The sequence below is a fragment of the Symphalangus syndactylus genome, chromosome X (assembly GCF_028878055.3).
Source record: "Symphalangus syndactylus isolate Jambi chromosome X, NHGRI_mSymSyn1-v2.1_pri, whole genome shotgun sequence".
NCBI classification, from domain to species: domain Eukaryota; kingdom Metazoa; phylum Chordata; class Mammalia; order Primates; family Hylobatidae; genus Symphalangus; species Symphalangus syndactylus.
This window is the reverse complement of record NC_072447.2, coordinates 51,623,308-51,649,442: the sequence shown is the minus strand read 5'-3', so window position 1 is coordinate 51,649,442 and position 26,135 is coordinate 51,623,308. Positions and strand designations below refer to the sequence as shown.

At 39.5% G+C, this 26,135-nt stretch overlaps 1 protein-coding gene across 1 annotated transcript; it reads left to right on the top strand.

Moving 5' to 3' along the window:
- Positions 1–10,079: 10,079 nt before the first annotated feature.
- On the top strand, positions 10,080–18,815 carry DYNLT3 (dynein light chain Tctex-type 3). The gene is made up of 5 exons (XM_055268482.2): positions 10,080–10,200; positions 11,336–11,377; positions 15,794–15,917; positions 16,590–16,667; positions 16,994–18,815. Exons 1-5 carry the CDS (start codon positions 10,171–10,173, stop codon positions 17,068–17,070), a joined length of 351 nt encoding a protein of 116 aa, XP_055124457.1. The 5' UTR covers positions 10,080–10,170; the 3' UTR covers positions 17,071–18,815.
- Positions 18,816–26,135: the final 7,320 nt, after the last annotated feature.

Here is a 26,135-nt window from a genome sequence, read left to right as displayed (position 1 = left end):
AGATAAAGGAGCAAAAGGCATCCAAATTGGAAAAGAAGAAGTCAAATTGTTCCTCTCTGAAGATGACATGATCTTATATCTGGAAAGCCCTAAAGATTTAGGAGAAGAATCCAAGACAGCAATGGAGCAATCACTTTCTAGAGATATTTGCATGACAGAAAAACCAGGTGCTAATAGTCAAGACAATGGGGAAAAAAAAGGCATTTCAGAGATCTTTGAGGCAGCCTCTCCCATCACAGGTTCAGAGACCCAGGAGGAAAGAATGGTTCCTGGGCCAGGCCCAAGGCCTCATTACCCTGCACAGCTTCAGGACACTGCTCCCCACATCCCAGCTGCCCAAACTCCTGCTTTGGCTCAAAGGGTTTTAAGTACAGCTTGGGCCACAAGCTCCAGAGGGTGCAAGCCATAAACCTAGGCAGTTGCCATGTGGTGTTAAGCCTGCAGGCACGCAGAGTGTAAGACTTAAGGAGGCTTGGCAGCCTCCACCCAGATTTCAGAGGATGTATGGAAAAGCCTAGGAATCCAGGCAGAAGCCTGCTGCATGGGCAGAGACCCTACAGAGAACCTGTACCAGGAAAGTGAGGAGGGGAAATGTGGGGTTGGAGACCCCACACAGAGTCCCCACTAGGGAACTGCCTTGTGGAGCTGTGGGAAGGGGACCACCATCCTCCAGACCCTAGAATGGAAGACCCACTAACAGCTTGCAACTTCAGCGTGGAAAATCCATGGGGTCAGAGCCGCCCAAGGCCTTGGGAACCCACGTCTTGCATCAGTGTGCTCTGGATTGTGGGACATGGAGTCAAAGGAGATTATTCTGGAGTTTTAAGATTTAATGAGTGCTCTGCTTTGTTTCAGACTTGAATGGGGCTCATGTTTCTTTTGGCTGATTTCTCCCTTTTGGAACAGGAATGTTTACCCAATGCCTGTACTTCCATTGTATCTTGGAAGTAAATAACTAATTTTTTATTTTACAGACTCATAGGTGGAATTGCCTTGTCTCAGATGAGACTTTGAACTTGGGACTTTTTTGAGTGATGCTGAAAGGAGTTGAGACTTTTGGGGGACTACTGGCAGGGGATAACTGTATTTTGCATTGTGAGAAAAGCATGAGATTTGAGGGGCCAAGGGTAAAATGATACAGTTTGGATGTTGTCCACTCTAAATCTCATGCTGAACTGTAATCCCCAATGTTGTATATGGGGCCTGGTGGAAAATGTTTGCATCATGGGGGCAGATCTCTCATGGCTTGGTGCTGTCCTCAGGATAGTGTGTGAATTCACATGAGATCTGTTTGTTTAAAAGTGTGTGCCACCTGCCTCCCATTTTGCTCTGCTCTGGCCATGTGATGTGCCTGCTCCTGCTTCACCTTCCACCATGAGTAAAAGCTCCCTGAGGCTTCCCCAGAAACCAAGCAGATGCCAGCATCATGCTTGTACAGCCTCTGGAACTACGAGCCAATTAGACCCTCTTTTGTTTATAAATTACCCAGCCTCAGCCTCAGGTATTTCTTTTCTTTTTTTTTTTTTTTTTTTTTTTTTGAGACAGAGTTTCACTCTTGTTGCCCAGGCTGGAGTGCAATGGCACAATCTTGGCTCACTGCAACCTCCGCCTCCTAGGTTCAAGCGATTCTCCTGCCTCAGCCACCCGAATAGCTGGGATTACAGGCATGCATCACCATGCCCAGCTAATTTTGTATTTTTTAGTAGAGACGGGGTTTCTCCATGTTGGTCAGGCTGGTCTCGAACTCCCGACCTCAGGTGATCGGCCCACCTTGGCCTCCCAAAGTGCTGGGATTACAGGCGTGAGCCACTGCGTTCTGCCAGGTATTTTTTATAGCAATGCAAAAACGGCCCAAAACACCAACACAATGAGATGATAAATGTGCAAGGTGATGGACATCCTAAATATCCTGATTTGATCATGACACACTTTATGCATTTATGAAAATGTCACTGTGCACCCCATAAATATGTACAATTACTGGGTATCAATTTGAAAATACATTGTCTTTGAGTTTCCACTGTTTCTATGAGAAGTCAGATTTGAATCTTCTTGTCTCACTTTTGAAGGTAATTTGTCTTTTTGGGTGAGGCAGTGATAGTTTACAATTTTTCTCTTTTCTTTGGTTTTCAGCCATTTTATTGTGAGGTGCAAAAATACAGTTTTTATTCATTTTGCTTGGGGATCATAGGGATTCTTGGACCTGTGGCTTAAGATCTGTGCTAAGTATTCTGTTTGTCTCTCCACATACACAGTCCACACTCCTTCGTGCTTTGGGAAACTGACCTATATGGATTACAGTCGTTCCTATGCCCTCTAGTTTCCAGTTGGGTTCAGCTAATGAGAAACAGCAATAAGAGATCAGAGGGAAGGAGAAAGGGTCAGGATAATTATTCCCTGGGTTCCGTTTGTGGAGGCCACCTCGGGCTTGTTATATCCCTTGACAAAAGATCATTTTTCCTCTTAAAGTGGCCTTGTCAACATGATTGTTTAATCCTCTTTCCCCTCAAACTTCACAGCTTAGGAGTAGTGACAGCTTCACTGTTGTTAGTCCCATGTTCTTTCACTATCACTTGCCATTAGTTCACCTGCCCACATCTTTGTAAATGAGCACTCTTCAATTTATGCCAACTTTAGTGTGCCATCTGCTTCTTCTTGGCAACTTGATTGATACAGTAACTGGTACCAGAAGTAGCCTGTGATGGTTAATTTTATGTGTCAACTTGGCTGAGCCACAATGCCCAGATATTTGGTCAAACATTATTATGGATGCTTCTGTGAGGATGTTTTGGTTGAGTTTACATTTAAATCACTAGACTTTCAGTAAAGCAGATTGTCTTCCATAATATGGGTGAGCCTTATCTAATCAGTTGAAGGCCTGACTAGAATGGAAGGCTGACCTCCCCAGAGCAAAAGGGAATTCTTCAGCAGATAGTCTTCAGACTTTATCTGTAACATTGGTACTTCCTGGTTCTGTATCGGGGTGCATCTGGATTCTAACTGTAACCCTTTCCTGAGCCTCTAGCCTGTTTAGTCTACCTCATCAGATTATGGACTTGCCAAGCTTCTACAATTGTGTCAGTCAATTACTTAGAATAAGTATTTTTTGATAAAATTAATGATATTCATATTTTAAAAGTGTGTATGGCAACAATTATCTTAAGCAAAATAAAAAGAGGAAAAAAACTGGGAGAAAGAATGTGTAACATCACAAACACAAGGATAATTTGTTATTTATAAACAGTTCTCACAAATCAACAGGTTTAAAAATGGGAAAGGGATAGGAAGAAACAGTTCAAAAAAGGAAACTATAAGTGACTCTTAAATATCTTAAAATAAATCTCTTTATATACACACATACTCAAAATGAAATTCTGAGAATTGGTTGTTCATATACTTAAAGGAGCACATGGATAATCTTCTTACTGGGAAGAAATAGGGCATATGTAATTCATGACCACGATGTGACATAATGATTACTCACTTTATCATCAGAGGATGTAATGCAGTTAGAGGGCAAGGCACTGGAGGTCAAGTGGCTGTAGCACTTAATCTCTATAGCAACAAAATTTCTTATAAAGATTGTGGAGTCACCTGGTGCTTTATTATAGCTTTAGAAAGCACAGATAGGGAAAATATAAGAGTTATAAATATGAAATGAAGAACATGAATTAAAAAACTAGAAAGTCTGGATTCAGGACTAGATCTAAAAAAAAATAAATAATTAAAAAAAAAACTAGAAGACCTCCATGTCAGATTTAAGGGAGTCCCTCATATCTTAGAGCTGTACCACATCACATTGATCCGTGACATTGTTGACATTAATTGGAACTGTAATCACAGAGTCCCTGGAAATATAGTAGATGTAGAGCATCAAATGTGTTGCTTGACATATAGAGGAGGTCTATTATCTATTATAGCATTTAAGTTGGTCACACAACCACCTGCAATCAAAAACATTGGCTATGATCAGTGGAGGCAAAAGGGAGAGGGGATGAAGTAACAGAATAGTTGCTGTAGTCCCTGCCTCTGTAGCTGGGCAAGTGGATGGATATTGATGGAGAAAAGTGATAGGCTACACTGGATTCCTGAAACTATTCCTTATAGATCTGCTATATCCACCATCCCAGCACACAGCATTGTAAATAAATCCTCCCTGAATTATTATTTTGGGAGTTTCATCTGCTTCCTGCAGAGACTCTGACTAATATGTTCTTTCATCAGTTTTGGAAGACCTTCAGCTAATATTTCATCAAATACTGTTTCTGTTCATTCTCTCTCATCTCCTTCTGGAAATCTCATTATGTATGTTAAACTTTCTCATGGTATTACTTTTGTCTGTATGCTTTCTTCTGTATTTTACATTAATTAATGTCTCTGTGCTTCACTTTGGCTATTTTATTCTGTCCATTTTTTTTCTTTTTCTGAGAGAGAGTCTCACTCTGTCACCCAGGCTGGAGTGCAGTGGCGTTATCTCAGCTCACTGCAAGCTCTGCCTCCCGGGTTCAAGCCGTTCCCCTGCCTCAGCACCCCGAGTAGCTGGGACTACAGGTGCCCGCCACCACGCCTGGCTAATTTTTTTGTATTTTTAGTACAGACGGGGTTTCACTGTGTTAGTCAGGATGGTCTTGATCTCCTACCTCATGATCTGCCCCCTCGGCCTCCCAAAGTGCTGGGATTATAGTCGTGAGTCACTGTGCCCGGTCTAATCTGTCCAATTTTTTAAGCTTCACTTAATCTTCAGCTTTGTGGGAACCACTATAGAATCGGTTCTTTGTTCTTTTTTAAAAATTGGTTATTGTATTTTCCACTTCTATAAATCCCATTTGTATACTTTTTATAATTTCAAGTTCTTGGATTAAATTCTCAACCTTGTCTTTTATCTCTTTTAATGTAGTAAGCATAGTTATTTTAAAGTCTATTTCTGATAACTCCATCATCTTCATCCCTGATTGGGCTATTTCCATTGTCTTTTGATTTAAGATGATGTTGTTTTGTCTCGTTATGTGTCTAGTTATGTTTTATTGTCCGCTTGATGTATGTGAAAAATCGTATGTCTGATTTGAGACCTAAGATAATGTTTTCTTCCTTTGGAGAGAATTTACATTGGCTTCTAGAAGTTGGCTAGAGGCATTAGCAATTCCAGATCACCTTAATTCAATTTTAGGGGTTTGGGTAATTTAAAACTGAGATTCAGTCTGCAAGATCAAGTTTGAGTGTTTCACTCCCAGGGTTTAATCCATGGGGTTTCAACCCACAGCAAGATTGTTTACCAGAATCATCTTCCTTGGCAGTCCATGCAGTCTGATTATTTTACCCCTTGGCCCATAAGCAAAAGGCTTAACATCTTCTCACCTCGAGGTAAAAAGTTATTCCAAACACCATGCTCATCTTTCTGGGTTTCATTATTCTATGTCTTAGATCCATAATTCTTCCCCATCTTGTTAAAAAATCCAATTCCCTTGAGCAAATGTCTATTACATTTTGTCCAACCTTTGTAATTATCAGTGAAAGAGATGGTCCTAATTACATAGTCTACCATTACAGAAGCCTTTAAATATAATTTTAGTGGTTTGTAAAGTGGGTCCAAATGTTTTTCATCAGCTGCTTCTATGGCGAACCTTTCTCGACAATATAATTTATTCATATTTAGGGAAAAATAATTATTAAAAGCTCATTAACAGGAATTGCTTATGGCTGTTCAATGCATAGAGCCAGATATAAAATATTACATGGGTGAAAGCAAGATTGAGGGTCTCACTAAAGCATTGAAAGAGATTTTATTTGGAAGCTTTTACAAATTCAATTTTAACACCCTTTCTATTTTATTTTTTCACATAATTGTATAATGTAATGAAAATATTTTTTCACCAAGCCCCATACAGATGCCCACCAAGCCCCTCCAGTTTACTTCAATGTACCATATAAATATTATCCTCTATGTGGGCCATAGCATGGAAAAGTTTGGAAAGGACTGACCTACCAACATTTATTTTATATCAATTTTTTTTCTTGCTGGCAGAACTCACTTTTCACCATACAGAATGAAAAAACAAACATTTGTTGTCCCATATGTTTTGCCCGGTGGAGAGTCACGTGGCCCAATCTTGGCCAATGGAACCTGAGGAGAAAATGCCTGAGGACTTGAAATAAAGATTTGCTTTCCTAAGAAAATCTGATCAACCCCAGAAAATGCTCATCTTAGTCACTGAACGTGATATCTTCATTCCTAGCGATACCAGAACTAATGCAGCCATGTATGACCATGAGGCTAAATGTTGCTGATATGCTGAGGATATTGGCATGGAAAGATGAAAAGCACAGAAGCCCCCAAAATTTGTCGAGCAACTAAACGAACCTGGAATATCTCTGCCTCTGTATGTCTGTGTGTTAGTCTGTTCTCTCATTGCTTTACGGCAATGAGAAACACCTGAGACTGGATAATTTACAAAGAAAAGACGTTTAATTGGCTTGTGGTTCTGCAAGCTGCACAGGAAGCAGAGTGACTCCTGCTTCTGGGGAGGCCTTAGGAAACTTACAATCATGGTGGAAGGTGAAGAGGAAGCAGGCACATATTACATGGCTGGAGCAGGAAGAAGAGAGAGAGGAGGGAGGTGCTACACACTTTTAAGCAGCCAGATCTCATAATATCTTACTCACTATCACAAGAACAGCACTGAGGTGATGGTGCTACCCTATTAATGAGAAATCTGCCCCCACGATCCAATCACCTCCCACCAGGCTCCACCTCCAACACTGGGGATTACAATTCAACATGAGATTTGCTGGGGACACAGATCCAAACCATATCAGTCTGGTTATATAAAAAAATAAATGCCATTATTTCAGTTCGTCCTATTTGGGTCTTCTGTTACTTGCAACCACAGGATGCTAGTTAATAAACCCACCTGTAGTTTTAAAGCATGACCCCCAAATTATTTGACACTTCTCCCATTGAGAAGTGGATTATGTGTCCCCTTCCCTTGAATCTGAGTGAATGTTTCAATGATTAGAGTATGGTAGAAGGGCTGCTGTGTAACTTGTGACACTAGGTGATAAAAGGTGACATATCTTCTGCCATCCTCGATGGAACAGTCATGCTTGGAGCCTTGAGTTGCCATGTAAGAGATCTGGCTACCCTAAGGCTGCCATGATGGTAAGAAGCCAATCCACTCGGTGGGGCCATGTGTTGTTGCTCCAGTTGGCAGTGCTAATATTTGATTCATCCAAGCCCAGATATCAGACATGTGAATGAACAAGTCTTCAGATGATTCTGGTCCCCACCATTGAATTTCCTCCAGTCTTTGAGTCTCCCCACCTGAGGCCCCAGACATCACAGAGCAGAGGCAAATTATTTCTGCTGTGCCTTGTTCAAATTTCTGACCAAACGAATCCATGAGCATAATATAGTAAATAAGCTGCTAAATTCTGGGGTAATTTATTACACAGGAATGGTAACTGGAACAACACTTCTTCATCTCACTTTATATGCATCATGAATGATCACATAACACAAACTTGAGATGTGCTGGTGCACATTAAGATTAGGTAACTTCAGGGTTTAACCCACCCAGGCATAGAAACAGTTCTTTAGGGAAATAAAACTGACGTTCACAAAGACGCTACGAATCCTTCTCATGAATAGACTGCCGGAGTTGCTCATAGGATGAAAACTTTGGTAAAAAGAAATTCTTGAAAGAGGATGTGCTTCCTCTATGAATTACAGCCACTTTTCTGCAGTAATCCTGCATGATCCACAACTTAAGAGAACCAATAACAAACACCATATTGTCAAGTAAACAGCCTTGTTTGGTTCTAAGTTCATAAAATAAGAGCCTGAGATTCAGAAGCCCAGGAGTCCAGTTAACACCTATGTGCCCTGTAGAATTTACTTTTATCTTCTCAGCTTCAGTTTTCCTTGTAAAATAAGGGAGATGGACTAGAAGACTAATGGTTTCCAACTTTGATTCTGGGGAGCGAAATAGAAACGTGTTGTGGTTGGCTGAATAATGCTCCCCCTCAAAGTTGTCCACATCTGAATTTTGAGAATCTGTGAATATGATACAGAGTGCAAAAGACACATGGCATATGTGGTTAAGTTAAAGGTCTTGAGAGGGAAACAGGAGGGCAAGAGTCATACATCTCTCTTTTGTAGAGATGCCTCACACCTCCTTTGAAGCAGAGGCGAGAGAGGAGAAAAGATACTGCTGGCTTTGAATTTGGAGGAAGGGGTCATGAGCCAAGGAATGCAGGCAGTCTCTAGAAGCTGGAAAAGGCAAAGAAACAGAGTCTGTCCTGGAGCCTCCAGAAGGCATGCAGCTCTATGGGCCCATTTTAGACTTCTGACCTCCAGAACTGAGGCAGGAGAATAGGGTCAGAGGCAAGGAACTTAAAACTGTTTCACGCTGACTTCCTAGAACTAAATTGAAAGGAAAACCCTGGCCGGGCACAGTGGCTCACGCCTGTAATCCCAGCACTTTGGGAGGCTGAGGCAGGCAGATCACCTGAGGTCGATGAAGTTGGGAGTTCGAAGCCAACCTGACCAACATGGAGAAACCCCGTCTCTACTAAAAAGACAAAATTAGCTGGGCATGGTGGTGCATGCCTGTAATCTCAGCTACTCAGAAGGCTGAGGCAGGAGAATCGCTTGGACCCGAGAGGCGGAGGTTGCGGTGGGTGAGCCGAGATCGCGCCATTGCACTCCAGCCTGGGGAACAAGAGTGAAACTCTGTCTCAAAAAAAAAAAAAAAAAGGAAAACCCTAACCTTCCATGCCTAAGTAACAAAAGGACCAGAGGCAAATCCCCACCTTTTCTGAGGGGCAGATGGGAAATTTAAAGTACCTCTGATTGGTTGCTTTTTGCAACCAATCAGACATTTGCATAGGAGTGTAACTTTGTAACTTCACTTCAGCCTCTGATTGGTTGCTTTCTTGCAACCAATCAGATGTTTGCATAGGAGTGTGGCCTTTGTAGCTTCACTTCAGCCTCTGATTGTGGGCCACTACTTCATTTACATGGGGTGCACACCAAGTGGCCAATGGGAAACCTCGAGGGGGTATTTGGACCAGGGAAGATTCTGGATTCCGGCCCTTGAGCGGCTTCTCTGCCCGCTCCCACCCTGTAGTGTACTTTCGTTTTCAATAAATCTCTGCTTTTGTTGCTTCATTCTTTCCTTGCTTTGTTTGTGCGTTTTGTCCAATTATTTGTTCAAAGCGCCAAGAATCTGGACACCCTCCACTGGTAACAGAACTGTAAGAGAACAGGTCTGTGCTGCTTTAAGGCACTACGTTTACGGTAATTTGTTACAGTAGCAATAGGAAAGTAATGCAGTGGTTAAGAGCTTGGGCTCTGCTATCAGACTACTTGAGCTCAAGTCCCTTTTCTACACACTACTGGCTGTATGACCTTGGGCAAATTAAATTCTCTATACCTCAGTTTCATCTTGATAAAAGCAGTGATGGAAGAACTAACTCTTCTGACTTATTGTGAGATTTTGAGGAAGTGTCTAGGATCATCTGGAAATTAGTAATTTATTTTAAAATTACTAATTTAAAATTACTACATTTATTTTAAAACGTAGCCATTGTTCTCTTTTTGAGAAGCATCTACTTTAGGAGCCGTGTATACAGTTTCTCATCGGATCCTTACAACCAGTAGTGAAATAGGTATGATGGTAAGTTTCCATATGAGAAAACTGAAGCTGTGGGAGGTGAATTTTTCCAAGTAACATAGCTAGTAAGTGGACAAATCAAAGTGGCTGGTTTACCACGAAATTAACTACATTTATGTGCCAGATGATGGTGAATGAACAAATGCGTGCAAGTAATCACAGCAGTGGGCACTCAACCAATAGTGTGGAGTCTAGACTAACTGCCACTAAGTCACCCCATCTGATCCACACTGGCGCCATTCCCAGTTCTTTAACATTCATCTCTTGTTTCCAGAAAGGGCAGAGAAAGCAAGGAAAAAGTGCGTGGCCTGAAGTGACGCCTGGCGTTGCCCGAAGCCCGCCCAGCGCTGCCAGGTGACGCCACTGCGACACAAAGGCGGGGATTGCGTAGGGAAAGGCCCTAGGCCATAAACGGGGGTGGGGCCTCCCCGGAGGCCAGTGCGCGGCCGCGGTGCTCCACCGGCGCGTCGCTCCGCCCCCAGGGAGAGCCGGCGCTACCATGGAGGAGTACCATCGCCACTGCGACGAGGTACCGCCACTTGGCTACCTGGGAGCGCCCCCCACTCTCGCCTTCCTCTGCGCGGGGCTCTTGCCGGGTGGTCTCCCAGCGAGGGCGGCCCCAAGAGTTGGGGTGCGGCGTCCTCCGAGCCCGGGTCCTCTCCCCTGGGCCCGGGATCCGCCCCGCACGACCCGTTCTCCCCACCCCAAAGTCCTGAGATTCGGGGTGGCAGGGGTGGCCAGAAGCGCGCGGATCAGACGGTGGGGTCGGGGCAGGGTTGGAAGGACGAGGCCTGACTTGGGTGTGAGGAGTGGGCATGGGGTGACGGGCGCCGCCCTCCTACCGGGCGGGCCTCGAAAACGGGTCTTCCCGCTGCTTCCTCCGTCCCTTGGCTTCCTCAGCGCAGGTGCTGCAGCACCCATGGCTCGGGGTCTCGGGGTCCTGGTGGCACTGCCATTCCCTCTCCCGGTAATGCTTGCCAGGATTAGGCAAGGAGGTGCTTTATGGATTACGAGCCCTTGCTTACTGACTCAGGCTTTCCCAACCCTCACCAGAAACCCATGATGTCAGTTTTTATCTCCCTGTTATTGATGGGGACTCCAAAGAAAAGACTAAGTTGTCAGATCACTTTATAGTACTAAAGTGCTATTAATCTTGAGTTATCAAGTATTTTCATAATTTTTAATTTGGGAAAGGAATTTTTGCCTAGAAATTTTTGCCTAGCATAAGTTAAAAACAAAATTGAAAATAGTCTACTAAGCATTCTCTTCATATGGACCGCTTCATTCTCTCACTTAGCTGAAACCATTTCTATATTCTTATAACACATAACATCCTCATAGCCACCTCTTGCATATTTCCTACGTTTTACAATACAATGATTCTTAATCTAGGATGTTCATTAGAATCACCAGTATAAAGCACTTTTTTTTAAAAAAATGTAGACTTGCAGGCTCTGCCTCAGACCTTGTGAGTCAATCTCCAGGGAGGTAGGTAGGGAAAGCATTCAGTATTTTTAAGTGTTTAGGGGCAAGATTGGCCCCTTCTGTAGACCTGATGCCCTTTATCACTTTAACACCTGTCTAGGCCAGCCTAGGATATTCTGTGTAGCATCATACCTGTAAGCCTGTGTTGAAAGCAGCTTTACCTTTTGTTTTCCCTTTAGGTTGGCTTCAATGCTGAGGAAGCCCACAATATTGTCAAAGAGGTGAGTCATACATTTTGTTTCTCTTGAAGCTTGCTGCATTGGTGGAGATTTTTAAAAGCTATATTTTGAGTTTCAGGCCAAACTTAGAAACCTTACTGTTAAAAGAAGAAGATTTTGTTTTATTTTATTTTATTGTTTTTTGAGACAGAGTCTCGCTCTGTCACCCATGCTGGAGAACAGTGGTGTGATCTCGGCTCACTGCAACCTCCACCTCCCGGGTTCAAGCAATTCTCCTGCCTCAGCCTCCCGAGTAGCTGGGTCTACAGGCACCCGCCACCACACCCATCCAATTTTTCTATTTTTAGTAGAGGCGGGGTTTCACCTTATTGGTCAGGCTGGTTTCGAACTCCTGACCTCTGGTGATCCACCCGCCTTGGCCTCCCAAAGTGCTGCGATTACAGGCGTGAACCACCACACCCGGCCAAGAACAAGACTTTTAAGTATTTATCCACTAACTCTTTATAGGAGTCCTTCTATGTTTTGTTGTGTGCTGTCGGCATCTTGAGGCTTATTCTGAAAGAGATGCTTAAGGATTTTCTTAGTCTAGAAAACTGGTTTAAAATTGATGTCCTGTCTTTTGGATAAAATAACTTTTATTCCAGAAGGCAAACATTATTTTAAATGTTAATGCTATAAAAGTATATGTACATGTATATATATGTACACACATGTCGACTTTTATAATGTAAAGTATATGTATGATATATATGTATATTGTATAAAATAGATAACAAAAGCCCTAGAAATATCTGCCTTTGGGCATGTACACTTCTTTGCCCAATATAATTGGAAAAAATGATCATTTAACATCTTTTAAACCTTGATATGATAGTAAATCAAAATTTTAAGAAAAATATTTGAAACTCCTTTTAGGCAAATAGAAAAGAAATTATCTTTGGGAATTAATTCTGGCAGGGGAACTTTTATTATTTTAGAGGTATCACATACAGACCACAGTGTGGGAAAGGTATTTTTTAACACCCAGGTCTGGCCTTACACAGCTAGAATTAACTCAAGGTCTGAGAGGAGTAGACAGGCACCTGAAAATCCTGCCATACTTTAATACTTCAGAATTATGCATTCTATCTATGTAGCCTGAGAGTATTTAATTATTAAAAGTAGAAAGCAAAGGTTTTTAATACCTTTACAATGTAAAAGCACAAATGAGGGAAACTGGGAGGTGGAAGAGGGAGTGGAGGTAATGAGAAGGGAGTGATCTTAGTTTTCAAAGTGGAAAGTCAGGAAAGACTGTCCTTGGTTGATGGAACATAAAAGAAAGAATGCTGGGCTATTTGGGATTCCATTTAAATAGTGCCTTCTTCCTTACTTAAGTTCTGAACCAAATGAAAAGAAAAAAGAGCCAATAGAAAGAGAACAAAATACCACCTTTATTATTGATAAAAACTAGTTTGGTGATTGTATCTTGTTTTGCTGACTCCCATTCAGTTCAGCCCTGGGAAGAGTCATCCAAGAGAAAGTTTGAGTCAGCAGAGAGAGACACTTGTTCAGGCTGGTGCCTTTCATTGGTTTGGGTGGAGAGGGAAGGAGAAACTAAAGCCCAAGTTCAACACATTTGGGAGACTCCCAAATGAGATGTTAGAACAATGGTTATCATCCACCAACCAGGTAACTCATTCCACCTCCATGGGGAGGAATAACCGACAGGACAAGAAGCCAGGAATGTTAAAGAACAATCCTCTGCGTAGAAGAAAACATCCAGAGTGGAAAAGAAACATGTTTCTAACCGTGTAAATATATTTAAGTTAAAAAATTGTGATTTCACTATATTGAGAGAAGGGGGCGGGTGGTCTGAGGGAACCAAATTTTCATCTATCATAGTAGAAGTTACATGGATGTTGCCTGTAATTCATAAATCGGGAAATAGTGAGATAAACATTATTTGGAGATACATAAGTAACCCTTAGAAGAAATAAAAACAGTTGTACACTGATGAGTTTCCTCTGGGGAATGGGACTGGGGATGAGAAAGGAAAGGGTGGGAAGGAGACTCTTTTCATTCTAAGCTTTTCTGTTCTACTGGATTTTTCAAACCATATGCCTGTTACTTTAATATTATATCAAATTAAAAGAATCATGCTTTTTCAACTGGGAAATACATACTCGGCAGTGGCTAGGTGGTGCTAAAAGTCACTGGATGCATTTTTTGAACATCAGTTTTTCTTGAATATTTGTGAGAGGGAGTTAAGGAATATAAATAATTTAACTGAAAACATTTTTGAATAAAAACAAACTCTGATGCATTATGTAGTCAAAAGCAAGCTTCTCTTGAATTTTTATATGAAATATGAGACTGCAAAGAAACTCAGCTTTGCTACAGGTTACTTGCAGCCAAATGTCTATCTTTCCTCTTCCCATGAACCAACCCTCTTCTGCCATTGAAACATTTCCACTGAGACATTGGAAATGCCTGAGAATGAGCAACATTTTAAAACAGTTTAGCACTTCCTAGATGATTACATAATTTCAGTAGTTATTTCTGATTTCCTTACTGATCTTATTTTCTTATTGATCTTATTTTTTTTCCTTTGATTTCTTGCTCTGAGCCCCTATGCTAATATGTTTTTCCTTCTGAACTCAGAGACACCCATTTATCAGTAATATGCGTACATTTTCTTTAGTGTTAGTAATAGAAATTGCTTCCCCAAAAAATCGTCAAAGAAAAAGTGAGCTACAAATGACTTAGAATTTAGTCTAAAGTGTATTTGATTTCAGATACCCAGCGAGTATATCAAAACCAATATTGCTTCAACAACATTTGTCGAATACCTGCTAAGTGCCCAGGTCCTGAGTTTAGCACTGAGAATACAGAGCTGTTTAAGGACCTCATTGTCTCATGGGCCTCCATGTTAATGTAATTAATTAGGTTAAATGTTAATTAATAGTAATTAGCAGGGCTATTTACAGTGGCACGCACACCCCGTGGTATTTTCTGCTGTTTAGAGCAAAACTTGGAGTTGTCCTACTAAATAACCTGAAAGAAAAATGAGTGCTCTTATCCTTAAGGAAAGGTGATCTCAAGAGAGGAATAGGTTTGTCCAAAGGTCACCAGCTTAGGAATGGTAAAGCCAGGATTAAAATTCTATTCCCCTGATCCTTAAGCCACTACCCTTCCTACTTTGTCATGTTATTGAGCTTTCTAGTAGAAAAATTTGAGCCACATTACTTTGTCAACCTTGCTAAAATATTTAATTTCTCTTTTTATATTTTATCATTAGTGAAGATTTTATGCTATCCAACTTAAGATTTTGTATTAGTGCCTTCATAAATCTTTACTGTGGTCTAATTATAGTAAATAAAGCTGCATGTGTGTGTATGTGTGTATTATTAAGCTAGATTCTAAAAATGAATTAAATGAGTCTAATGATAGTAAATGAAGCTGCATGTGTGTGTTAGATTCTAAAAATGAATTAAATGAGTGCTTTATTATCCAGGCTTTGTCACTCAAATGTAAAATATGACAGCAGCAATATGCTAATAGTGGTTAACATTATTTATATGCTAACTCTGTGCTAGTCCTGTTTGAGCACTTGGTATTCATTGTCTCATTTCATCCTAACAACAACCTGATAAGATGATGCTGTTATCCTTACTATAAGGATTAGGAAAATAGTGATTTGAAGGGGTTAAGTCACTTGCTAAAAGTCACGCAGCAGATAGGTGTCAAAGTAGGCCTTAAAACCTAGGATTGTGATACTAGAGCCAGTGCTTTTAATCAGGTGTCAGAAGTGGATGAAATTACGCACTATGGGAAATTATGATATTTGACTTTATCTTTCCAGAGCATCTTTATTTACTTTCAGTGGCAGGTGTGCTAGTTGTTTCATAGCTAAACAATCACATAGTATGAATGAGAATATACTTAGTTGTTGTTTCATAGCTAAACAATCACATAGTATGAATGAGAATATAATTAGTATACATAAGAATTATGTTTTTAAATTAGTCCCATCCTGTGTTTCTAGCATGTGAGCCCTAGTTCAAATCCCAGCTGTTTCAAAGCTACTTGTTAACCAATTGGTATCACCTTTTAATTTCCCCACCATAATTTTTATGACATAATTTATCATTAGTCTTCCTTGTGTTATAGATAATAGAATGTTTTTATTAGCTTCTCTGCTAGATTAAGTTATTTACACAGAAGCCATGACATAGTTATCTTTATATGGCCCATAGTGTCTCATAGAGTGAGATAACGCATGTGGAAACTCTTTCAAAACTCTTAAGCAATTAGAGACAGTGCATAATCAATGTTTACCAAGTGTATATTTTCTAAGATGCCTTATTGAGCTATAAGTATATTTTATGTTTTGAATAAATTTTTGCTGTAATTTGTGTAAAAATTGTTCTTTTTGAACAATTTTACTGACTAAATTAACTGCCCTCTGTGCCCTTTTAGTGTGTAGATGGGGTTTTAGGTGGTGAAGATTATAATCACAACAACATCAACCAGTGGACCGCAAGCATAGTGGAACAATCCTTAACACATCTGGTTAAGTTGGGAAAAGCTTATAAATATATTGGTAAGTATCAGTGTCCTTCCTCACTAGTTCACTTGCTTTTGTCATTGTGATTTTCTCTGAATTTTGAGAAGGTATATGAACAATAGACATTTAAGTTGGATGCTAAAAGGGTATAAAGGACTTCTGATTTACTCATTCAAAGATAATCTATAATAACACTTAAAAGATGAAGATCTTTCACTACTCAAACGCAGTTTGAGCTACTTGTCTTTGGTAGCATCACCCTTTGCATTTCCATCAGTTCTTTCTTTCCACTGAGACCCCCCCTTAGCTCAACTGTGTTTCTTTCGGTAGTCCCATGCCTCTTTACCTGTAATTCCACATAGCAACTGTTTATAAAGCGGAGTATTTCCTGCATTTCTGTGTCTGAATTCTGCCCATGGTACAAAGCACAGAATTTGACTAATATTTTTGCCACAGTACAATCACCAATGGTAATGACAATGGTCAGAAAACCAACTGAATCCAGTGGGGTCAAAATCATGATGGTAGATAAAGATGAGAGTCTTTTATTTTTTTTCAATCTATTTGCTGAATGCTTTGTTTTCTGTTTGTTTGTTTTGTTTTGTTTTGTTTTGTTTTCGGCTTGTAGAGCTGTGAACTCACACACTTTGACCTTGGTTCTCTTTCCCTTTGTCTGTAAGTGCCCTCATTCTGTGACTTTATTTGCAGTGACCTGTGCAGTGGTCCAGAAGAGCGCATATGGCTTTCACACAGCCAGCTCCTGTTTTTGGGATACCACATCTGATGGTAAGAGATCTTAAGCTGATTTACATAAAATCCAACTTTTAGCAAAGTCAAACTGCACTTTTTAATCAAGTACTTATTTAATTCTAATTAAATTCTGGAAAGACTATCAACAGTATTGCTTTGTACCTAGTAACAAGTATACCTTCAGACTGGTATGAAATGTGAAAACTTAACAGGTTGAAGGAAATAAGATATTAAAACGTGAAAAAAATATATATGTGTGTGTGTGTGTATATATGTGTGTGTGTGTATATATATATATATATATATTCTCTGATAATTTTTATGTTTTGCTGGTATTTCAAAATCCTTTTTTTATGTTTCAGGAACCTGTACCGTAAGATGGGAGAACCGGACCATGAACTGTATTGTCAACGTTTTTGCCATTGCTATTGTTCTTTAACTGACTAAAAATGTTGGGCTAAAGCCATTAACTTAAGAATTTGTCAGTGTATCCTTTCCAAAAAGAGTAATAGTTGTTTACTAGTGTGCTAGATGAAAAGCGTGCAATATGCTTTAAAGCTATCAACAAAAACTGAATATTATAAGCAAGCAATATCATAGTAATTGGCAGATTAGCTCATATTCTATACAGCATCGTTTAAACTGGAAAAATTTAATGCTAGCAAAAAATAAATTTAGAAATATGGCATGACATGAAAATACAATCTTACATTTACACCAGCTTTTCACTAATATTTTGTACCTAAGGTGATGGGGAACTCCATTCAGATAATAAAATTCTCTTTCAGCTAGAGAAGTTAACAGGAATAAATATATGAACAAAAAAAGCTGCACGGATAAATGTGGAGAAAATGATGAGAATTAGCTAACATTTTTAAGTTTTTTTAAACTTTCTTCCCCTCGCTTAGTTGTACTTAATGTTTAGTGGAAAGTAATAATTTTTTAAATTTTCTATCAACTAATAGTATAGTAACAACTATGATTAACTTGTTTACTTTTTCTGAGGATTAGTAAATCAATTTTTTTTAATTTCAAATTTTTGGATTTACACTTGAGGGTAAATTAAATCTGGTAAACTAAATTTCCTAGTTAAATAAAATTAGTTGCAGTTATGATGAACAGTATATGACTCAAACAGCTGCCTTACAATTCACTCATTCCATGTGGAACAAACATTTATCAGATGCCTATTATGGGCATATGTCTCTGCTAAGCACTATAGTTGTCAATGTGCTGTGCAAATGCTAAGTTCCTTTTAGCAATTGTTCAGTTGGAAGACAAGTATTAATATTTGGGGAAGGAAAAGAAAATAGTTGTTTTACAAGGGAGGAAAAAAGTGAATCTGGTTACACATATAGAAGTAAGCAAAATGAAAAGCACTTATTGCTTTCTGACAGAATTATAGATGTAATTTTAAGAGTTGCTCCTGGCAAGTTAAAAGTGCATATAAAATATGCAACTCTTAGTTAAAGGCCTTATTATCAGTCTTATCTATACAAGTGGTAAATTTTGTCATTGCTTTAGTTACAACCATCTGTAAATAACTTAAAAGACTTATTATGTGGGGTTCAAATTGAGTGGAATAAAGTATAGATTAAAAGTATACAATCCTTAGCACGTTATCTCAGGGCTTATGAAATGTAATTAAATTTATTAAGAAAATAAATGAAAAATTAGGGTACACAGCTGGCCACCAAATGCGAAGTCAATCTGCTACTTAACCCTGAAAACAAAATCAGTTTTGCATATTACCACTAACACTAATACATATACAGAGTGGAACCATAACTCATTGAATTTTGGAGAGGAATAAGCTTAGTGTTAATATTGACAATATTAAGGCAATATTCTTGTAGGAATACTATGTGCATGTTTGATATTTTGCCGAATAAGAATAATTAATAATTGTTCAATGTTTAAGAATAATATTAACAAAATAAAGGAGTTTAACACAGTGATCTTTGTTTTTGGCACATCAAAAATTCTCAGTCATTATTCATGTTTCTTTATGCTGCTGGCTTTTGTGCCCTGGAAGATTATAATAGTGACCAAAATATATATGCAGACTTGTTTTTTATTATTGTTGTTTAAGCCTAATTTAAGAAAAAAAATTCTTACCTCGTGAACTTGCTATCTGCTCTGTTTCTAGTTAAAATATAATAAATATTATCTTCCTGTGCTGTACTTTTGCTTCTGGATAATCATTTAATAGTTAGAGAAATGGCATCCTGCTTGCTCTTAGAAATTCTAAATAGAAGAAATGCTGGGGGGTGGTGGCTCACACCTGTGTAATCCCAGCACTTTGGGAGGCAGGTGGATCATTTGAGGTCAGGAATTTGAGACAAGCTTGGCCAACATGGTGAGACCCCGTCTCTCTTAAAAATACAAAAATTAGCCAGGCGTGGTGGCACACCTCTCTAATCCCAGCTACTCAGGAGGCTGAGGCAGGAGAATTGCTTGAACCCGGGAGGCAGAGGTCGCAGTGAGCTGAGATCGTGCCACTGCACTCCAACCTGGGCGACAAAACAAGATGCCGTCTCAAAAAAAAAAAAAAAAGAAAGAAAGAAATTCTAAATAGGAGAAATGAATATGGGACCACATAGATATATTCTGCATATTATGCAGAATAAATATCATTAAAATAGCAGCCCAAATCCATTATTTACCATTACAACATAATTAATAGCTTCTATTTTATGCTTTTTATTTTATGATTTTAACACAAAATTTCATTTTCAAAAATCAGTGTAAAAATATATTCTGTAACTACTAGTTTTTAATGATTATTTTTTGCAAGGGATTTTGTCTTATTTGTCAACTTGCAATTGTGTTGTTGTTTTTAATTAAGGACTTTAAGTTTGTAAAATTAGGGAATTCAAAGGATTTTTGTAACGCTCTAATTTTATGTTTGTAAAGTACCCACATGCTGCCTAAATGATGGCAACCTCTCATTATGATTTCTCTAGTGAAAGTACTTTTCTGCTCTTCTTTCCAAGTTGAATGTTACCTAATTATGAGTCATTAAATATATTATTACTACCTGCTTTCATCATCACATTCTTTAATCGTAGGATGTCCAGGATTATATTTTCAAAGTTTAAGTAAAAATAGTTGCCTATTTTTGATAACAGTTTTTTTAAAAAGTGGGAGAAAAGTGTGTGACTTTTTGTGGCAGAAGTCATTCTTACAGCAGATACCAAGGCAAATATTAAGGCCGGGCATGGTGGCTCATGCCTATAATCCCAGCACTTTGGGAGACTGAGGCGGGTGGATCACCTGAGGTCAGAAGTTTGAGACCAGCCTGGCCTACATGGCAAAACCCTGTCTCTACTAAAAATACAAAAATTACCTTGGCGTGGTGGTGCACGCCTGTAGTCCAAGCTACTCAGCAGGTGGAGGCAGGAGAATCGCTTGAAACTGGAGGTGGAGGTTGCAGTGAGCCAAGATCGTGCCACTGGACTCCAGCCTGGGCGACAGAGCCAGACTCCATCTCAAAAAAAAAAAAAAAAAAAAAGATTAAGAGGTAAATAAATTTCACCTCATGTGCTAGAATCTACCCAAGGGGCATTTGTTTTATAACCTAGAAGTTGGAGCTATATTTGTGGTTAAAGAGGATTTAATGTCAAGTAATTCTGTAAAGTTAACTTTTGCACATTTATGAAATTTTTTTATTTTTTTATTTTTGTAGGTGGAGTCTCGCTCTGTCGCCCAGGCTGGAGTGCAGTGGTGCGATTTCGGCTCACTGCAACCTCTGCCTCCCAGGTTCAAGCGATTCTTCTGCCTCAGCCTCCCGAGTAGCTGGAACTACAGGCACAGGCCATAACACCTGGCTAATTTTTGTATTTTTAGTAGAGATGGGGTTTTGCCATGTTGGCCAGGATGGTCTCGAACTCCTGACCTCAAGTGATCCGCCTGCCTCGGCCTCTCAAAATGTTGGGATTACAAGCGTGAGCCACCCCGCCTGGCCGAAAAGATCTTAAACATTCATCTCTTACAAGATTTAGATGACTATCATCAATATGCCTTAACATCAGTAGTTTAGGAGACTCTAGCCCACTTTGTCTAGTTGCAAACTGTAATTCTCCCTGTGGTCCCACTGAATATCATTCCACATCATTCTTGGATATATATGATGTATTGACAATTCAGGTCTAGATAGAAATGGCCCCAATTGCTTCATGAAGAATATCCTTTCCCCAAATGGCTTCTGAGGAGCTCAAGGTTAAAGCTAGTATCCTGTACAGACACTTGCGGAACTGCTAGTATGATATATATCGTCCCTATGGGAGACAAAATGTGGGCAACCACCCCCATTCTGGGATCCTTAAAAGATGAGAACCATATCAGAAAGTTCCTTCACAGCTACCCCCAATTAGGTCAGGGAATTTGATGCCTGGGCTTATCTAGTAATAAATATTCAACTTTATGGCAGATGCATACCTTTTAATTTTATTGAATGCTTTATCATTTTAGATACATTTTTCATGAATGCCATTGTCTTAGTCTGTTTGGGCTTCTATAACAAAATACCATAAACTGGGTGGCTTATAAACAATAGGAATTTATTTCTCACAGTCCTGGAGGTTGAGAAGTCCAAGATCAAGGCACTGACAGATTCAGTGTCTATTGAGAGCCTGCTTCCCCCTCATAGACGATAGCTTCTAGCTGTGTCCTCACAAGGTGGAAGGAGCAAGGCAGCTCTCTGGGGTCTCTCTTGTAAGGGCACTAATCCCAGTCATGAGGGCTCCATACTCATAACTTAATCACCTACCAAAGGCCCCAACCTCCCAACACCATCACATTGGTATTTAGGTTTCGACATGAATTTGGGTGAGACACAAACATTTAGACCATAGCAACCAGCTTTAACTTGAGATATTTCAATCTAGATTTCTCAGGGCAGAGTTTTATATGAGGAAGTATTATTTAATGAAAATTCTGTCAATTTATTTTTATTTCTTATAAGGCCTTATGGAGAAAATCTCTTTGAAAATGATTAGATCATGGCATGTACTGACCCTTCTATAACCTCTAATTTTGTAGGCTAGGAATTTGATATGGGTTAAGTTGCACGAATTAACATGGGCTTTTGCAGCTAAAGCTCGTACAGAATACCACCAAAAATGATCAGGATTGGTATAATGAGTTCTTGGTAATTAAACAAAGCAACCTTTTTTTGTAAAGGGCCAGCTAGTAAATATTTGAGGCTTTGAAGGTTTTTGCAACTACTCAAGTATGCCACTGTAGTGTAAAAGCAGCTGTCAACAAGTAAATAGATGGGTATGACTGTGTTCCAATAAAACTTTACATCTAAAAATAGGTAGCAGGCTGGTTAGAGTTTACCAACCCCTGCATTAGAGTAAGAAATATTGTGTGGTCACTTTAAAAATGATACCTTAATGATTTGAGCCTTTTTTAAAATTGTTGTAAACAATTGAACACAAAACACATTTACCTATTATGATTTTATCATGTTGGACTCAGAGGAACCTTACCAGTAAACAAAACTTGTGATCTCTTTATTATAAGAAAGAAGAGCTATAAATCAGTTTTTCCAAAACTAGATTATTCCTTTCTGATACGCATCACCTAACTTTTCACTGGATTACAGATTATTTTTAATCTTCTTATCTTGGGGTTTATTTTACAACCATATTTTTTGAAGAACATTATTATAAAAATTCAACACTTTGTGGGTGTTTTATTATTTTTGGCTTACTTTATGATTAAGATGGGCCTCTAGTTTACCTAGAGAATTTTCCATGCTTACTGGACATTGCAGTCATGGCCCACTCAATACCTCCTGTTAGCAGAAATTGCATAGCCCACAGATCAAATAATCCTGCCCTTCAGCTTGGGGAAATAGATGCTCTATTTAGGAGTGAGTACATACGGCATGAGGCATGAGCACCTGACCCAGTGATGATTCATCCATAGACGGATTTTAAACCCATAAGGCAGCTGGTACATTAGTTAAGCCAAGCAAACTAGTTCCCTCTGAATTTTGGATTAGAAAATAAGCAGAGTATTAGTTAACAGGTGGAGAACAGGGCAGATGAAGAGAGAAGCAGAAACACTTGGGTCTGGTTAAGGATTAGCCCACGTTTTCTTAATGGCAGAGCTGCGGTTACAGATGTCCTCTCGTCTCTCTACCACTCTCCAATCCAGGGAAGACTGTCCAAGCTTCAATACTACTAACACCAGCAGCAGTATTGATAATGGTATCAGCAGCAATTGTGGCAGAGAGCATGATGTACTAGGCAGGAAACAGGTTGATGGGAATAGTCTACTCCAGTAAATGACAGAATTTCCAGGTGATAAAAAATCAGATCAGTAACCTAGACATGAGTGTTCATAACAGCTTTATAAGTAATAGCAATAATCTAGAAACCACTCAGATATCCTTCAGTGGGTGAATGGCTTAACAAACTGTGGTACATACATAGAATATTACAAAAAAAAATCTATTGATACATGCAACAAATAGCATGAATCTCCGGGGAATTATACTAAGTAGAAAAGCCAATCTCAGCTGGGCGCAGCAACTCAGGCCTGTAATTCCAGTACTTTGGGAGGCAAAGGCAGGAGGATCACTTGAACCCAGGAGTTTGAGACCAGCCTGTGCATCATAAGGAGACCCCCCCCCATCTCTACCAAAAAAATAAGTTAAAAAAGTGGCCAGTGTGGTGGTGTGAACCTGTGGTTCCAGATACTTTGAAGGCTGAGGCAGGAGGATCGCCTGAGACCAGGAGATACAGGCTGCAGTGAGCTGTGGTGTGAACCTGTGGTTCCAGATACTTCGAAGGCTGAGGCAGGAGGATCGCCTGAGACCAGGAGATAAAGGCTGCAGTGAGCTGTGGTCATGACACTGCACTCTAGCCTGGGAGATAGAGTGAGAACTTGTCTCAAAAAAAAAAAAAAAAAAGCCAATCTCAGAAGAATACATACTGTATGATTTAATCTATATAAAAATTTTTAAGCGGCCGGGCGCGGTGGCTCACGCTTGTAATCCCAGCACTTTGGGAGGCCGAGGCGGGCGGATCACGAGGTCAGGAGATCGAGACCACGGTGAAACCCCGTCTCTACTAAAAATACAAAAAAAAAAAAAAAAAAAAATTAGCCGGGCGTGGTGGCGGGCGCCTGTAGTCCCAGCTACTCGGAGAGGCTGAGGCAGCAGAATGGTGTGAACCCGGGAGGCAGAGCTTGCAGTGAGCCGAGATTGTGCCACTGCACTCCAGCCTGGGCGACAGAGCAAGACTCCGTCTCAAAAAAAAAAAAAAAAAAAAAAAAATTTTTAAGCAATAGTTAAAAAATGGAGAACAGATTAGTGGATGTCAGAGGACAGAGATGGTGAAGGGAGAGGAACCTCCTCCATCAGGAGGCAGGAGGGAATTCGGTATGGTTATAAAAGGGGCAACACAAGGAATCTTTGTGTTGTAGCTGTTCAGTATCTTGGCTGTGGTGGTGGATACACAAACCTAGACATCATAAAATTGTGTAGAACTAAATACACACACAAATGAGTACAAGTAAAACTGGGAAATCTGAATAAAATCAAATTTTATCAATGCCAATATCCTGGCTGTGACATTGTGCTCCAGTTTTGCAAAATGTTAACCACTGGGGGAACTGGGAAACGAATACATAGGATCTCTCCCTGTTATTTCTTACAATTGCATAAAGTCTATTTATCAATACAAATTTCAATTAAAAATGAAGGTGAAATAAAGATAATTTCATACCAAAAACATTTTAAAAGCAGATCAACTTTTGGTCAGTTTTATTATTGTCTTTAAATTTCCTCCAGACAATGCACCCTCTTATTGCTTATGCCCAGGGAGGACCATTCTGACTACCCTCCTTGATACAACCCTGGGTAGAGACATACTGAAAGATAAAGTGAGATGCCAGAACAGCCAAGCCATATTGCAGGGGGTAGGGTGTGCCATCAGGGAGCAGGTAGGTAATATATATGGTATTAGAAAAATTAGCTGCTGTGGCCGGGCGCGGTGGCTCACGCTTGTAATCCCAGCACTTTGGGAGGCCGAGGTGGACGGATCACGAGGTCAGGAGATCGAGACCACAGTGAAACCCCGTCTCTACTAAAAAATACAAAAAAAAATTAGCCGGGCGTGGTGGCGGGCGCCTGTAGTCCCAGCTACTCGGAGAGGCTGAGGCAGGAGAATGGCGTGAACCCGGGAGGCGGAGCTTGCAGTGAGCCGAGATTGCGCCACTGCACTCCAGCCTGGGTGACAGAGCGAGACTCCGTCTCAAAAAAAAAAAAAGAAAAAGAAAAATTAGCTGCTGTGAATAGAATTAAGCTTTATTTTTAAGCTTTGATGTCAGTATTAATAATTTGTACAACATTGGAAATTATGTTTTAAATTTGAAATTTAAAAACCAATAGAAACAGGAAAATTTTAGTTTTGCTTTTGTAATGTTCTAATCCTTTCATTTGAGTCTAACAACATTTTTCTTCAGGCCCAAGATGTCAATGTCAAGGTCTTTTATTTCTCTTTGTGATGTGCGGTAAAGAATTTAGCCTAGATTTCTTTAACTGGGAGCATTACATAGTTCTATTCAGTTCTTAGTTTTGTCCTGAAGAAACAGCTGTTCATAAATGTAGTTACTTCCAAACATGAATAAAAATTTTGCAAAATGGCCCAGGATAACTTCTTCTGAGGCACTTCTAGCATTCTGATTGCTTGATGTCATCATCTTTAATTTTCAACACTGCATTTCATGAATTTTATCTGTTGCTCTTTATTCACTCTATCATTGGTGACAGAGTATGATGTATCTAAAATAATTAGAAAGCATGTTTTCAAATTCAGTTTTCAACTATCCACCATTTGAGGAATGTGGATCAATTTATCACTGTCAATCCTAGAAGGAGTTTCTAGGCCAGATTACTCCTTGAGGTTTTGTTTTGTTCTTTTTTAAAAACAATCCTCCAGCCAGTTTCACCAAACATTAACATTTTGCCCTATTTATTTTTATTAGTTTCTCTTTCTAAAATATAAGATAAACATTACAGATCCAGATGAAGATCTCTTCATGCCCCAATTTTCATTTCTAGCTGCTCTTTTCCAGAGGTGTTCACTGCCATCAATGTGATGCTTAGCATTCCTTTGCATGTTTTTTTACTATTACAATTTTGTATGTACCAAGAAAAAATGTATGGTATTGTTTGGTATGTTGCCATACTTCATAAAAAGAGTATTATTTTTATGTATTACTATGCATTGTATATTATTCTGCAACTTGTTTTTCTTACTGCACATTATAATTTAAAGATTTAGTCATGTTGATACATATACTCTATGTCATTCATTTTGACTGAAGTATAATATTCCAGTGCATCCATTCATCCATTCTCCTGCAGAGGGACATTTATGTTGCTTATTATTATTGACCATGCTGCACTAGTCATTTTTGGACAAGTCTTCTTGTGCACATATATGGATTTCTCTAGAGTACGTAGCTAGATATTGCTAAATCAAC